We start from the raw sequence: 13556 nt of genomic DNA, 5'->3' as shown, positions 1-13556 counted from the left end.
CCGAGATGGTGATTTTACAGCGCTGTTACGACTCTGTTGCTGTCCAGTAAACCCACACGGGGCCCCACAAACGCTCCTCGAGAAGGCCAGACCCTTCTTGAGAAATGGTTTCCTACACCTTTACAACGTGATAGGTGCCGTGGAAAAAAGGGGCCGTTGGATTTATGGAAACTATATAAAGTTTATAGAGTCTTGGCAAGCCAGAAGGAGAAAAAGCCTATGGGATGGGGGTGGGTACTTGGAAATGGAGAAGGCCCTGAAAGGGCGTCAGACCTCTGTGTCCAGACACCAGACGCAATACCTCGAGGGCATGCGGTGGGGGGAGGGCCACGGCCCTTCTGGAACAGCTGCTGGGGGCGCCCTGCAGGCAGACCCTATTTGGTCTTCAGGGCGTCCCTGTGAGGGAGGCATGGTTGCCCCCATCCTGCAGAGGTGACGCTGAGACAGAGGTGCTCGGAAAGTTCTGACCTTGCCCAAGGTCACACAGCGAATGGTCTGAGGGCGTGTGGCTCTCAGGTGGGCCTTCTGGGGCAGGCTCAGTTCTCGCACTCCGTCTCCTGTGTACCGAGTGGCGTGTCTTGGTTTCAGGTACAGAAAATATGGTCTCCGTACCCTGTTTCGTGTCGGGACCGTTTGCTATTTGCGACTGCGTTTCTTGGTCCCCTGGTGTCTTCTGTCACCACGGTGCTGTCCTGTGACTCCACTTTGCTCTGAAAGATGAGTTGTGCCCGCATCCCCACCGGCCTTGGCTGGAACCGGAGTGAAGCCACCCAGAGGTTGGCTGTGGATCGGGGTGGGGCTAAAATGCTGTCTTTGCCTTTCGGGATCCCCTCCGTGTCCCAGTTCTATGGGGGATCCTCTTAGGGCCCCCAGAGGAGTCCCCCAAGGAGTCTGAAATTACCTCCTCCAAACCCGTCAGCCCGTGAAATTTCCAATTCATTTTTCCTTGCTTATGTGCCTTGCGGCACCCATGTTTTCTCTCCTCCTTGGCTGTAATTCTTGGAGTGCAGATTCCATGAATGCTTAATTCTTCATCTGTGATTTTGCCCACAGGGTTGGGCATGGTTCCCAGCAAGTAGTAATCACTGAATAAGCATCAGCTGGGAGGCTGGCTGGCTGGATGAATAGATGGATGAGTGGATGGCTGGCTGGCTGGCCTGGTGGGTGGGTGGATGGAGGGATGGACGGACAGACCAACTGATGGGTGGATGGGTGAATGGATGGACAGATAGGTGGGTGGGCGGGCAGAATGATGAGCCGTATATATAGACTAACAGACACCCACTTCCTCATTTGCACCCTTCTGCGCAGTTAAACTAACAGCCTACGCCTGGTTCTCTTAGGCTTTCACTGAATGCACTTCTGTTTCAGGAGACAGACTTTGCTCTCTCTGAAGCCATATGGAGAAACCAGCCTGAGTGTTTGAATGTGTGTGTAAATACTTTACAGTCCCCATAAACTTGTTTAAAGACAGGTGGGGGTGAAGGTATAAACTGGGGCAGCCTTTTGGGAGGGCCATTTGGAAGTAGCTATTAAATTTTTAAATGTGCCTACTACTAAGACACAGCAGTTCCACTTGGAGTCGTCAAGCATAAGGAATATATTCACACGTTTGTGCACAGAGACTCACGTACCAGGGTGCTTGTGCCCGGTGCTGGCTACAGCCCTGCTCCATACAGTGAAAAACCGGAAACTGCCCATGTTCATCCACAGCGAGACAGACACAAAACTATGGGAGACCCACACTATGGGAAAACCTGCAGCGGCAGAAAGCTCTCCCGTATTCTGGAAAGTTCTGAGACTCTGTAACTCATGGCCCTTCCTGCCTCATTGCCATCAGCTTCTTTTCCTTTCTCCCTCCTCTCTCCACCCACAAAACACAGTTTGCTGGAAGGAGATCTTTCAACCTGATGCCTGTTAGCCAGTGACCTTCCCTTACAGAAAAGAAGGAACATGGGAGAGAAGCAGTTATGTGTATAATTACTGTCTGCTGGCTCTTCAGTTAAAAAGATTGAAAGGCACAATATTAAAATTTGATTTATGGGCACCACTATCTACCTAATAATGAGGCTGGGAGGAAAAAAAGAACCACAGTCGTTAGAGAAAACCGTAGCCTTTTTTTTTTTCTCCGCCAGGAGATAAATTGCCTCTCATTTTCTTATTGCTAAAGAAATGTGAAATGGTTTTAAGCATATGTGATATGTTCTTCCAATATGTTGAAATCCAGAACTTAGTAATTTAGGAGTCATCTGGCTCCGACGTTTCCAGGAAGCTTCCTGAGAGACGTAGCAGCTTCAGCAGCGGGGGCTGCTGCCATGGTCCACGGGGCTCCCAGACCCAGACTAAGGCACAGGTACCACCGCTGGTCACAGAAACTTCCTCCAGGTCCTGGGGCATCAAGCTGGCTGATGCCACAGAACCTGAGAGAGAAGGGGAAAAGCACCGACTCTAGTTCCAAGTCCCAATTTTGTGGCCTATTCGTTCTCTGATCCTTGGTTTCTTCATCTGTAAAATAGGAGCAATACCCTTACTTACTGCGTGATGCTGGGCAAGTGCCCAGGTTTTCCCGCCTTGAAGGTATAATAGTCCCTCCCTGAGAGGGTTGTAGGAAGGATTAAGTCAGTGAATCTGTGTAAAGTGCATAGTTGGGTACCTGCCATGTAGCAAGTGTGCAGTAGATATTTTTTACAATCGTCATCATCACCACTGCAGATGCCTTTTCGTAGTTTTTGGAAGGGTTGGAATTCAAACCCAAGTCTTCCAATTCTAGGGTGCTGGCTGATGAGGGGTGGATAGACAGATGCTTGGCTCTGTCTCTCTCCAACTGATGCCCAAGGCAAGTCAGAGTACTTCTCTGAGCCCCATCCTGTTTATCTCTAAGATATCCATTTCTACTTTGCAAGGTGATGGTGTCAGATTTAAAGATTATTGGAAACAAAGTGTCCAGGACATAATTAGTTCTGGGCTGACAGATGGTAATAACCCTTGAAAAGGAAAGATCTTTCCTTGAAACCTATTTGGGGAGGGGGGGAATGCTGTCCCCCGGGAGGAGACATCTGTTTCTAGTTGGTGCCCTCGCACCTCACTGGGGCTGCACAGAACTCCCCTGCCCCAGGAGTGGAGAGGGGAGGGTGCAAAATATTCCCTGGCTCTAAAAATAATAGCTGCAAAGAGGAAAACAAAGGAACAGCCAATGTGCCAGGAACTGTGTGGAGCTTCACCTGAAGGGTCACAGGTCAGTCTCAGGGCAGCCTGGTGGCAAGCTGGCCTTATCTTCAGGGGGCAGATCAGATATGGGGACAGGTGACTGGCCCAAGAACACAAAGCTGGAGGTGATCAGGCTGAGAGTCCAAGCCAGGACTGTCAAATTCTTTCTGCCACACATTGCCGAGCCCCCTCCCAGTTCCTAGTCCCTGACCTCCCCTCCTCTCCTCCATCCCAGCTCTTCTAACCCATTTCTGCCACCTAGAAGGTGTGGGGCACCATCAGCCGGTGCTTTAAATTTATATCTTCCCACCAGCGCTTGTGCTGGAGAGTCAAACGCCCCAGGGATCATGTTAGCTTGTGCCGATCATTTGTTCTATGTCTCTGAATTTGTGGGTGTTTTTAATCTGTTCAAGGTGCTCGGGGTTGGGCTGGAGAAAATGGATTCTAGGTGCTGCCAACGCCTTGCCAACTGCATTCCGGGAAGGTTTCCATACCTATGGGACTTCCGGGCTCTCCATCCTGCAGAGATTCCGTAGACTCTCCCCCTCGGGAAGAGGAGGGCAGGATTTTGCACGTATTTCTTTTCACCCAGCTAATGACATCTTTTTATTTGCAGTTGAGAGGGAGAATGTGCAGAAGCGGACTTTTACTCGATGGATAAATCTCCATCTGGAGAAGGTAAGCGAGGCGCTTGGGTTGTTAAGTGATCGATGCCTCCATAACTGGGTGCACAGTTCAGCAGAGCAGTGAGGAGGGAAGGGGGATGCTCTGTGTTCTCGTTGTGTTGGTGTTTTTCAGTCATTCATTTAAACGTTTGTTGAGTGCATTCTCATTGCCGAGAATCAAGTTCAGTGCTGGGAACAATCCCTTGGACAGAGAAGCCTGGTAGAGCCTGGCAGGCTACAGTGAATAGGGTCACAAAGAATCAGACATGACTGAAGCAACTTAGCATGCACGCATGCACACTTGGAACACAAAGACATGTAAGACATGAGGTTCTGGCCTTGTGAGGTTATCAGCCTAGCTGGGGAAGGAGAGGGTCCATCTTTAAATGGGAATTGATGAGCAGAAGTTAGGAAGCATTCATTGTTGAATAACCCAAACATAGGATTGAGGGGGGATCTTAACTTCTAGTCTGGAGAGGTCGGGGAGGCTCTCATTAAGACCCATCTATAGGTATTTGGGTTGATTTAAGCAAGAACTCCTTACAGTTTTTAACCAAGCCAGATTGCCTGGTTCCTCACATAAGGTTCAACACGATCGACAGTGTCATCTGCTCGTTTTGGTGCATCGGGCACTCAACTCCTCTAATCCTCAAGACAGCCTTCCTCACCTCCCACCCCCATGGTGTTCCAGAAGCCTAGAGACATTGAATTGCATCCCTGTAATCCCACAACTCTTGGAGACGAAAGCTCTTCCTTTGGCTTCCCTTGGATATTCAGTTTGGTAGCCCCTCTTCTTCCTGGGCAACCCCCATTTTTTTAGCTAACATTCTCTGGCCAAGCGGGGTCCAACTGCATTTTGTTTGCCAGCCTCTCAGGCACACAAACCCTAAAACAAAAGCGTCTGAACCAGACAGAAGGATGGGCAGTGGAGGAGGGGCAGGATGGATAAATGAACCCTTCAGAGGCATAGAAATCCAAACCTTCCTCACCACGAGCTTAGCCTCCGGGGGGAGAACATTCTAAATTTTCCCAGCGCTGGGGAAGGAGGGATTCTTTTTCTTTTACAAGAAAGCTGATTTATGCGGATTCATTTTACTCACTTTGCATCTTAAATTCCACGATCTGGTTCTCCCAATAAACCCAACCAGTAGTCTCCTGTGTTTCAAAGCTGGTGGTGGTACTCAAGGATTCCTCTTCAGTGATATTTCTTCTTTTTTCTCCTCTTTAAAGGCACAGGAGTAATATTGATTGCCCTTAAGAGTTTGCCCCAAAGAAAGGTTCATAGAGGAAAATCACTAAAATGATTAGAAAGCAGAGAAAATAAATGTGGTGTTTTAGGAAGTGGTGCTCTTGACCGACATTCTAATTCACGCAGTGTGAGCTTTAGGCCTATAATATTTCCCCAGTAGCTGCCTGACCACCCACACTTCTGCTCCCCACCTGTAGAATGGGCTCCACTCAGCCCAGGAGGTTTCTCAAATCTCCAGGGCGAAAACTCTCTACATCACGGATGAAGCATTGTAAATCATTTGCCCGTTGTTTTGACTATTGGTGCATTTTCGGCAGCGCTCATAAAGTGAAGTGTTATTTTTGGAAAAAAAGGAAAACTGTTCCCAAAACTTGAGTTCCCCGAACTCCTAAATTAATGCCTGATGTGTGTCAGGGTAACTGGAAATTCCTCCTGGTGGACGGAGCTTAGCCAGGACGTATTTCTTTCTTTCTTCCCTTTTATAAATTAAAAAAATAAATACAGAAAAGCATGGAGGGTAATAGAGCAAATGCTCATGCACCAACTCAACCCCCAAACAAATCTCTGTTAGCCTCGATCACATCCAGAATTTTCTCTCCGGCCACGCTTCTGCCCCTGTTTCAGGGCAGGTGGGTAGCACCCACTCTGAAGATAAATCAGACAGTACTTGAAACTGATGCCTAACACACAGGGCAAAATTCACAGCCGTGTTTCCAACCTTGAGACTTTCAAGAACAACCTTTCATGTAAAGGAAACCGAGAAACTCCTTGGGGAAGTGGGCTTAGCTGCAATTTGAAGGCTGTCAGAAATATTTACGGACTCTCTGGCTTCTGGAAAAAATCCTTAATTTACCAAAGGAGTTAGATCATGAAGAAACCCCTGGGGGTACTGTTTACTTGGCCATACCAATCTCATGAAGCCCACGGAACGTCTGGAACCCCGAGGAGTGTTTTCACTGGAGTGGGTTCAATTTCTCCTCCTGCCATCACGCGGATGGCTGCCGGCCAAGGCCCCGCTTGCCGCTCCCGGGCTGGGGGCTCTTACAGACAGTCAGTGGGAATGACCCTCCTGGTTCAGCTCCAAGGCATGGCTCGGCCACGGTTGGGGCTGGTAACTGGAAATGCTGTGAGTCCATCTATCAGGGGCTGTTTTTGTTCAGGTCCTGTGCCGTTTCTGCCCCGCGTTAGCAGGAATAACGTTCCCCTATGAGTCTTGGTAACCTGATGCCCTCGTGCTCCGTGTGGAATGTTCCTGAGGAGCAGCGGGGAGTTTGCAAAGAAATAATATGCCTCTGGGTTCAAAGTCACTCTTGCCCTTGAAGCAGAACCCTCTTCTGTGCACCTGTGGGTAGAATTCCCCTGTTTTGACTACCTAGAGGTGTGGGTGGGGGGCTCGCATAAGAGGCCAGGAAATGCCACCTTCCTGAATAGAAAAAGAAAACACAGGCCCTCCGAGGCTTTCACGGGGTGGGAGTTCCCCGAGGAAAGGGTGCCCGGGCCACAGCTCCGAGAGTTCCCTGGCTCTCTGGCTGGTGACAGCAGCCACCCCCTGCCCCCACCCCATTAATCCTGTCTCCAGTGGGAACCACCCCCTTCCTTGTACCCAAAAGCAGAGAGAGTGAGTACCCAGCTGAAATGTTACAATGCTTCCAAAGATTCCAGTACCAAAAAGTAAACAGAGTTGCTGTTGTTTAGTTGCTAAGTTGTGTCCAACACTCCATGACCCCGTGGACTGATGCCCACCAGACTCCTCTGTCCATGGGATTTCCCAGGCAAGAATACTGGAGTGGGTTGCCATTTCCTCCTCCAGGGATCTTCCCAACCTGGGGATTGAACCTGCGTCTCTTGCATTGCAGGTGGATTCTTTACCACTAAGCCACCAGGGGAGCTCCATTCATGCTAGTGGGGCGGGACGGAGGTGGTAATTAAAAATGCAGGTTCCTGGCCCTTTGCCCCCAAGATTCAGTAAGTCCTAACCATCCTGCATTAAAATTTTTATCAAGTTTGTTTAGTCAACAGAAGCCTTTCTGTAAGCATAGAGTTCTTACCTAGAACTCTAAATAAAAGCCAATAAGAGCTGATGGCAGAGAAATGTAGTGGGTTAGTCTCCTTTTGGAACTGCCTCCCCAAGTAGGGGTCCCTGAAGCTGCTGTGCTGAAGCCTAGGGTTCGGGGAGCATGGTGTGCATAGCCCTGTGCTGGGACAGCTGACCAACAGGTTCCTGCTGGCCCCATGGACTCCAGGGCACACCTAGCCGAGCTCTGGGTGGACAGGACATGGTGTCCCTCAGATCTGCCCAGGCCAGAAAGGAAAGCAGTGGGCTTCTGGCTTTTTCCACCCGGAGCCTCCCTGGGGGCTCCCCAGCACAACGCCTGCCTATGTAGCGCCATCTCCGGGGAGAGAGGGTTACTCCCTCCTCGGATGCCCGTAGGCAGCGCTGGATGTTGTAGGTTTTTTCTCCAGATCACTGATTGGCTACTTTCTTTTCCCCTCTTCCACAGTGCAACCCACCTCTAGAAGTTAAAGATTTATTCATCGATATACAAGATGGCAAAATCCTAATGGCTTTGTTAGAAGTCCTGTCTGGGAGGAATCTGGTACGTATGTTCCAGAAGGGTTGGGAAGAGGTAAAAATTAAAGGAAAACACTGCCTGTAGTTCTTTTCCATACAGTTCTCTATGTCTGTACATGTATCTGGCCATCCATAAGTTCCTATGACGGGAAACTTGGGAGGGCAACATTCCTTTTTCAGTGACTAAGACTGATAGAATCATGTATAACTAAGCAAATATACCTTAGCAAGTAAATAAACGTCCCATGTTTTCTGTGAGTCCAAAGCTGAAGATTTTAACTGGATCAAGAGTGTTTAGCTGGCCAGCCATTCAGTTAATGAGAATGAGAGCTAAGATTCAGGAATACGGATGAGCAAGACATCTTATCAACCAGATTCTATAAATTCACCCCACGACTAAAGCTGATACACAGAATTCTAGAACCTTCTTGTGAATATGGCTGAAACTGAATTGAACCAGCTGGTCTTGAGGTTCATTCCAATTTGGATCTTTGCCAAAGCGCTCCACATTGCCTTGTCTGATGTGTGCAAGTCAGTCCTCTCGCCTCGATTCACCGTGCAGTGTTAACAGCTTCGGCACCATTGGCGTTTCGTTTTGTTTTATTTTTTATTCATTTATTTAGTTGACTGCACTGAGTCCTCGTTGCTGCACGCAGGCTTTCTCTAGTTGCGGTGCTCAGGCTTCTGATCGCGGTGGCTTCTTTTACTGTGGAGCACAGGCTGTAGGGCACATGGGCTTCAGTAGTTCCAGCTCATGGGTTCTAGGGCACGGGCACAGTGGCTGTGGGACATGGACTTAGTTGCTCCGAGGCATGTGGAATCCTCCCGGACCAGGGATTGAACCTGTGTCCCCTGCATTGGCTGACCTGGTCATTGCCGGATGTGTGACAGCATCCTTGCTCTCTATCCACTGGATACCAGTAGCACCGCCGGTGTGACAACCAAAAATGTCCCCAGGCACTGCCAGATATTCCTTGTTGGGGGGTGGGGGTTGTCCAATGATCTGGCTAGAGTACCAGAGTGTCAATCTTGGGAAACGGGCTCTAGAGTCCAGTGTTTGATTGGCCTACGTGACCCAGTGTGGCTGATATGAAGGTGTCTCTGTAGGGCCCCAGCGCTACCAAACCATGGCTCAGCCCATGCAGACCTCTCTGGGTTTGCTCTTAACTCTGGGTTTAAAGTCAAGAGCTCCGACTTCAGTGCTCAGCTCTAAGGCAGCTGGAGTCTTACGCAACCCCTCACCTCTTTCTTGCCTTTCTTTTCCCAGTAGCCACCCCCAAGGGGGCTGTAGCAAGTGACATGAATGAATTCTCATGTGGTAGAAAGAGTACTTGGTTTCTTGACAGATGTCACTGTGGGCTGCCAGCATAGTCCTCAAAAGGCTTCCTGAAAAAGCATATTCTAGTCCCTGAGTCTGTGTTGCCAGCAGCCCAGGCTCCCACTTTGTTGCCTGGGCACTGACTGGGAGCCGCTATAGCCTTGGTGGGAAGGGAGGCTGTGTTGGGAGTGTTTGATCCGGGAGTCCAGCCGAGAACAGCCAAGACCTCACCGGTGAGATCACCTGGCAGTTCATACCGTGTGCAAGGGATACCCACTGGCTTTCCTGTTAGTGTGACGCACTCACCCAAAGGGGTAGGGGTGGGCTTCCGTTTCAGGATGAGTTTCCTCTGCTGGTGCTCCTAGCGTGTGCAACGAGCATTGTCAGAGTTTTTGCTTCTGCTAGCTCCTTTCTCTCTTCCTCTTTGGGTTTCTCTGTGTCCATCTCTTTCTTGGTGTCTCTGTCTCTCTGTATTTCTCTCTCTGTCTCCATCTCTCTCTCCCTCTGTCTCTCTGACATGGGACACATGTCCACCAAGCCCTTGGCCAGAAAACAGAAACATCTGTGGCCGCCAGGGAGGGTTTGCCGGATGATTTAGCAGCTGCGGGTGACGCTCCCGGCTGGCGCTCTCTGCCTTGACAAACAGCATCAGCGCAGAGAGGAGAGCATGTCACCGATGGTCTCTGGGGGAGGGAGGGCTATCAAAAGCCAGGAGCTGGGTCAGAGAGGGAAATTTGACAAATCTTCCCCCTGTTTAACCCCCGGGTTCCCCTCCCTCACCAACTCAAGTGAGTTTGGTCCCAGAAACCATAAATAAGGCGACCCTTGGGGACCCCTGAGACTACGGTGGTGTGTCCCAGGGCCCCGTGCATGGGTTTGGATGTGGTCCATGCAGGCTCTGCTGTGAGCCCCGTCCTTCTCTTGAGATTCATGTGAAAAAGGTAAAGAAAAAGGCAAGCGCGTCCAATGGCACCGCTGGGACCCGAGTGCCTGTCTGGGCTTAACTGCTTGTGTTGTTCTGTTTTGTGTTACAGTTGCACGAGTACAAATCCTCATCCCATCGTATTTTTCGGTTAAACAACATAGCGAAAGCACTTAAGTTTTTGGAAGATAGCAATGTAAGTATCTGAAACACATCTTGTTCACAGAGCCTTCCCTGAGACAAAAAAAGACATGATTTGAAGTCTAGTGCTAGTCACAAGAGACGCGGGCAAAGGGGTCCCTGCTAAGACAGTCAGATGGAACAAGTTGAAATGTTAAAGGAGCTCCATCAGTTGAGATACAGCTAATCCATCAGGCGGGATGCAGTCCCTGATTCCCTGCCCACCTGCCCCTCCAGTTCCATCAGGACGAAAACTGTGGATGTCTGGGCGTGGGAAGGGCGGAAATGCTGAGTGGCTCTCAGATGTTCAGAATTTAGTTGACATTTTCCTTTGCACTTTGGGGGATAAGAGTACAGTGAAAATCCAGTGCTCTGTGACTCCTAGAGGGGTGGGATGGGGCGGGAGGTGGGGGCGTGGTTCAAGAGGGAGGGAGCATGTGTATACCTATGGGGGATTCAGGTTGATGTATGGCAGAAACCATCACGATATGGTAAAGCAATTACCCTCTAATTTTAAAAAGAGTACAGTGAGCATGTCAGGGTGTAAAACTTGTTCTTAGCACTCAGACTATGGCAGAAGCAAGGAAGAGAAGGGGGCTGACTGAGCCAGAGGAAAATCACGTAATTCTGTCCTCTTTGATAGAACTTTCCAGACTTAAATTAGCCTTTTTTGTGTGTTTTGAACTCTGCTTCATGTCCTTCAAATATGGGAGGGAATGGCCCCAGAGAGATAAAATTTCCAAAGTTCCCCTTTCATTAAGTTTCATCAGTTACTCTGGGTGAAAAGCCCTCAGCTCGCCTGACACGTCGGCATGTACAGTAGAACGTCATCACAAAGTGCCGTTTGGCGCTCCTGGGTCATAAGGGGATCTAATCTGGGCTGATTTAAGCAGCAAAGGAATGTATTGAAAGCATGCCAAGAAGTCACAGGATGACTTCAAAGCCCAGGGAATCAGAGATGGAGCCCAAGACTGCTAAATGCCAGGACCACTGCAGAGCCCCACCCCCTCTGAATGCAAGGACCCACTTGGGCATGGCTGCCACTACCCTGTCCCTCTGTCCCCACTCCCTCAGCCCCTGGAAGGAACTCTCAGCGTCACTCATTCAAGTTCAAAGGCCTGGGCTGATAAGCCTGCATCCTCGCCCATGTCCTGGCTGCCAAGTGCAGAGAAAAGCAGTTTTGGCTTTTGAAGAGGGAGGTGGGCTCTGCTTCCCATACTGTGGGGAAAGACCCGACCTAGGAGGCGGTTCAGATGGTGGTGACCAAAGGGCACGGCCCAGTTCACAGCACCATCATTCATAATAGCCCAAAGGTGGGAGCAACCCGGATGCCCATCCACGGACAAAGGGATGAATAAAGGATGGTCTTCCTGTGCAGTGGAATATTATTCCACCATGAGAAAGAATGGAGTGTTGATACAAGCCTCAGTGTGGATGAAACTTGAAAACATTATGAAAGATGCCAGACCAAAAGGACCACTTCTTCTAAAACATTCCTGTGATACGTCCGGCACGGGGAAATCTCTCGAGTCGAAAGACAGATGAGTGTTTGCTCAAGGTTGAGAGGAACTGGGAGATTAGACAGGTGACAGTTAAAAGGTACAAGATTTCTTTTTGAGGTGATGAAAGTGCACTAAAATTATGGTAACGCTAAAAAACCATGGAATTGTGTGCTCTGAATGGGTGAATTGGTTCAGTTCAGTTCAGTCGCTCCGTTGTGTCCAGCTCTTTGCGACCCCGTGGACTGCAGCATGCCAGGCTTCCCTGTCCATCACCAACTCCGAATTCCCTGTCGTTGGACCATAAAGAAAGCTGAGCGCCAGAGAATTGATGCTTTTGAACTGTGGTGTTGGAGAAGACTCTTGAGAGTCCCTTGGACTGCAAGGAGATCAAACCAGTCAATCTTAAAGGAAATCAGTCCTGAATATTCATTGGAAGGACTGATGCTGAAGCTGAAGCTTCAATACTTGGGCCACCTGATGTGAAGAACTGACTCATTGGAAAAGATCCTGATGCTGGGCAAGATTGAAGGCAGGAGGAGAAGGGGATGACAGAGGATGAGATGGTTGGATGGCATCACTGACTCAATGGACATGAGTTTGAGCAAACTCCAGGAGTTGGTGATGGACAGCGAAACCTGGCGTGCTGCAGTCCATGGAGTCACAAAGAGTCAGACACAATTGAACAACTGAACTGAAGTGTCTTAGCCATCATGGCCATGATCGTTGATGTCAGTAATCTGTGTTTGTCCAAAGACATGTTAAATCTGGAAGTTTGGTGGTGTTAGTGTAGCATGCAGACAGACCCTAGGCATGTACCATCTGTTCTTGGAAAAAGATGTCTCTCTTACTAGCTGTGTGTTCTGGGCACTTTCCATTGACCTCTCTGGAATTTCTTCACCTGAAATACAGAGATAATAAAAGAATCTGTGTTGTGGGGTTGTTGTGAAAATAAACAGAGCTAATACTCTAAGAATAGTGTCTGATAATGGGAAGTACTGTGTACTGTTTATGAGACACACTTATGTACACTTTTGCATGTTGGGGTCCCCGAGAGGTGGCCTGTGGCATCACCAAACAGCACAGGTGAGAAAGAGAAACAGGCCCACAAGGGCATCAGGAAATAAAGTGCTGCAACCTACTTGGACCCCGTCTTTAAGCTCGTACATTGCTTCTCTCCAGGTAAAGCTGGTTAGCATTGATGCAGCGGAAATAGCAGATGGCAACCCCTCCTTGGTTCTTGGGCTGATTTGGAACATAATCCTCTTCTTCCAGGTAAAATCACTTCTTTCCCATAACATACATCAGTCATCTCCGCCAATACAGGAGTGGGGCCCGGATTGTGGGAGACAGTGAGATTTCATTTCTGACAGATTTTTGCCTCTTCTCTTTCCTAGAAAAGAACCAGAGGAATCTTGGTTGCTAAAGATTTTGAGTCCCTGTGATTCTAAAAGTGATGTGAGCTCTGTTCTTCTCTTGGGACTTGAAGAGTTAAATATTTACTTGGAAAAGTAGTTTTCTTCTAAAGGGTTCCAAGAGCCAGGGAAATACTTCCAGCCAAAAATTGAACTAGGTAGAGTTACTCTCCTAACATGACAAGTGTTCATAAGAGATGGTTAGAAAGCCTCTACAAAGACAGCTCTAGGAAGAGGCATGTGTAACAGGGAGGCCTTGCAGCCTTCACACCCTCAGCATCTGTCTGAAAATGCAGATTTTATAGAAGAAGGACAGGGTCTGGGGCTCGAGTGTAAAGGGGTTACTTCGAGTTGTGCTCAAGTTCTTTCCCTGAATAGGAGGGAGTAAGCTGACAGTTCATCTTCTAAAATCCCCCTCTTTTGAAAGAGAAAATTATGGCTCACTATTTAATGGCCCTCCCAAGAGTAAAAATGATGTACACAGAGGTGGAGCCAGGTCAGGAGGCCCTCAGCAGCAGCTTCTGCCCAG

General features: G+C 49.0%; 1 protein-coding gene across 1 annotated transcript in view; it reads left to right on the top strand.

The window, feature by feature from the left end:
* CLMN (calmin) overlaps positions 1-13556 on the top strand; it is a 112336-nt gene that overhangs the window by 74229 nt on the left and 24551 nt on the right. Inside the window, 4 exon segments of the mRNA XM_070357905.1 lie at positions 3824-3885; positions 7623-7718; positions 10046-10129; positions 12795-12887. Coding sequence (XP_070214006.1) covers positions 3824-3885; positions 7623-7718; positions 10046-10129; positions 12795-12887 — 335 coding nt within the window.

The sequence above is a fragment of the Bos mutus genome, chromosome 21 (genome assembly GCF_027580195.1).
Source record: "Bos mutus isolate GX-2022 chromosome 21, NWIPB_WYAK_1.1, whole genome shotgun sequence".
Classification (NCBI taxonomy): Eukaryota; Metazoa; Chordata; class Mammalia; order Artiodactyla; family Bovidae; genus Bos; species Bos mutus.
Note: the sequence above shows the minus strand (reverse complement) of the source record. Positions and strands in the feature narration are given on the sequence as shown.